Here is a 2,384-nt window from a genome sequence, read left to right on the forward strand (position 1 = left end):
AATGAGGTTGCGCCAGCAGTTTTCTTGCCCGTGCACCCACTCTCCCCTCCCGCGCCCCCTCCCTTCCTCTCTACGCTCATCCAGCCCGCCCTTTTCGTGCCGTCGAGCCCTCTCCTTCCTCCCTCCCTCCCTCCCTCCCTCCTTCCCTCCCTCCCTCCGTGCCACGCCGTATCTATGTGAAAAAGACGTATGCACAAACCTTTCTCCCCCTTCTCTTCATCCGCTCCTCCGTCCTCCCGCCCTCCCTCCCTCCCTCCTTCCCTCCCTCACCTTCCCGCCCCGGTCCTCCGTTCGTACAATGTCAAATGCTTCACTTTCTGGTGCCTCGCGCCGTAAAACGCCAAGCCGCCCACCGTGGCCATCGCGGCTTGAAACCGCAGCACCTCTACCAGACTGTCTGACGAGGTGCGAGCACAGGCGGAGTAAGTGGTGTAAGTCCTCATGTGGGTGGCTGAGGAGAGGGGGAGGGAAAATGTGGGAAGGAGGGAAGGAGGGAGGGAGAAAGGGAGGGAGGAAAGGGACGAGTGAGTGGATGGTTACGATGTTTAGATGTCAGCTACTGTGTTCGATGGAGGTGAGCACAGCAACGTTAAAATGTGGGACGGAGGGGCCTTAACGAGGGGGAGGGGAGGAGGCAGGGAGGTAAGGAGGGAGAGAAGCAGAGAGGGAGGGAGGGAGGGAGGGAAGGACGGAGGGAAGGCGGGTGCCATCGCGACGCACCTCCGTCCACGACTTCCTCCCGCTCGCAGGTAACCTCCTCCCGGCGTTTACTCGTTTGACAAAAGGCTTGACTCTGTCAGGAACATACATGAGGGTATCATTAATACATTAGAATAGAGACGAATGGGAGATGGCATCCATTATAGAGCCAGTCCTGGTTTCCCGTGGCGTCTCCCTTCCCTCCCTCCTTCCTCCCTCACCATCTCCTCCGCGGAGCACGCTATGCATTCTCCTGTCACAAAGCACGCGTAGCCTTCCTTCAACAGCTCCGCCTGGCTCTTCATTTGCTCGTACAAAAAATTGAGCGGCTCCGACTCTTTCCCTTCCGGCCCCGTCGAGGTCAACCCTAGGGGACGCACATGCTCCTTCCCGGCGTCCATGGGCGTCGAGCTGCCTTCCGCGGCCTCCTTGGCTTCTTTCCCAGTGAGCGGACGGCAGCATAGGAGGAGGAGCACAAGGACGACGACATTGGGAGGCAGCGAGAAAGGAAGGGGACTCCGCCACGGCGCTTGCGGACGCATGCCTCTGTACCGATTCACACGTGTGAAATGGACGGGAACGGGAGGTCAGGAATTAAATGAAGCCCCAGGAGTTGAAGAAAGTTGTTTGCTAGTGGGCACAACCTCATCCATCATTCATTTCTATGCCTCCTTTATGACAGACGCAGGGTATACCTCGCATCTCCCCTCCTGTTCCCCCATGAAAAACAAATTTCGACTGAATGGCAGTGGGTGTGGAGATCTACCTTAGGTAGTGCCAAAAAATGTGCAGAGTACCCTAAAGAAGCCATCAAAGACGCGACTACCGCATGTTTGCGGTATGCTTGGAAAGGAGGAAAAGCAAAAGCATAGTGATGTTGTCTTTTGACTCTTTCACAAGCCGACAAAGGAAGTCCCAAAACCATGAAAACGACAACCCCAAGACGCACACACCAGGCGTGCCAGGCTCGCGACACTCGACGCAAACAGTGCGCCCCGCCGGCGTCAGGGTACAGGCGGGAATCGAGTGTTGTTGTGTCTCGGGGGTGATAGCGAACGAGAAAAGAAAGAATTTAGCGACGCAAGCAGAAACCTCCTGAGGAGGACGATGGCTTAGGGTCGAAGAGCATTTACCCGCCCACGTTCACGTCTTATGCCCCACAATTCTCACAGGCGCGTTGAGAGGCTCTTTAATACCGGGATACCAACGTTGGTGAATTTTTCCGACAGCCTTTGACGGGCGTCGCCCTACCCTCCGGCAGGTCCTTGTAGGAAGAGGGAGGGTATCGGAAGGTCAACCCCAGTCAGCGCGCACAAAGTACCGTACAAGGCAGCCCCAGCAGAGTGTGAAACGAGCATGACCAAGCCCAAGGAAGCGGTGGGTACAGAGGCACTTCCGCTTGGGGAACAAGGGGAGGAAGCCTGGCCATCTTCATCGCCCGGAGGTGCCAGGGAGGACGTGAGCCTGCGTACTCGACGGGGGGGAATGGCCCTGCGTGTGGATACTGGAAAGGAAGGATGCGGAAGACACAAGAAGGAGGAAGAGGAGGAGGAGGAAGAGGAGGAGGAAGAGGAGGAGGACGCGAGGGAGACGGCTCCGTTTCTACCAAAAGCAGCCCGGCACAAGGGGTAAAGAGGGAGGGAGGGAGAGAGGGAAGGAGGGAGGGAGGGAGGGAAGGAGAGAGG

The 2,384-nt window shown here is 57.6% G+C and overlaps 1 protein-coding gene across 1 annotated transcript; it reads right to left on the reverse strand.

The window, feature by feature from the left end:
- Nucleotides 1-266: 266 nt before the first annotated feature.
- On the reverse strand, nucleotides 267-1,249 carry NGA_0480500 (uncharacterized protein; the record flags this gene model as incomplete). Its single annotated transcript, XM_005853568.1, has 3 exons — nucleotides 921-1,249; nucleotides 721-793; nucleotides 267-451 (listed from the first exon to the last, which is right to left on the reverse strand). Exons 1-3 carry the CDS (start codon nucleotides 1,239-1,241, stop codon nucleotides 267-269), a joined length of 579 nt encoding a protein of 192 aa, XP_005853630.1. The 5' UTR covers nucleotides 1,242-1,249.
- Nucleotides 1,250-2,384: the final 1,135 nt, after the last annotated feature.

This window comes from Nannochloropsis gaditana (assembly GCF_000240725.1).
Source record: "Nannochloropsis gaditana CCMP526 unplaced genomic scaffold scaffold826, whole genome shotgun sequence".
NCBI lineage: Eukaryota > Eustigmatophyceae > Eustigmatales > Monodopsidaceae > Microchloropsis > Microchloropsis gaditana.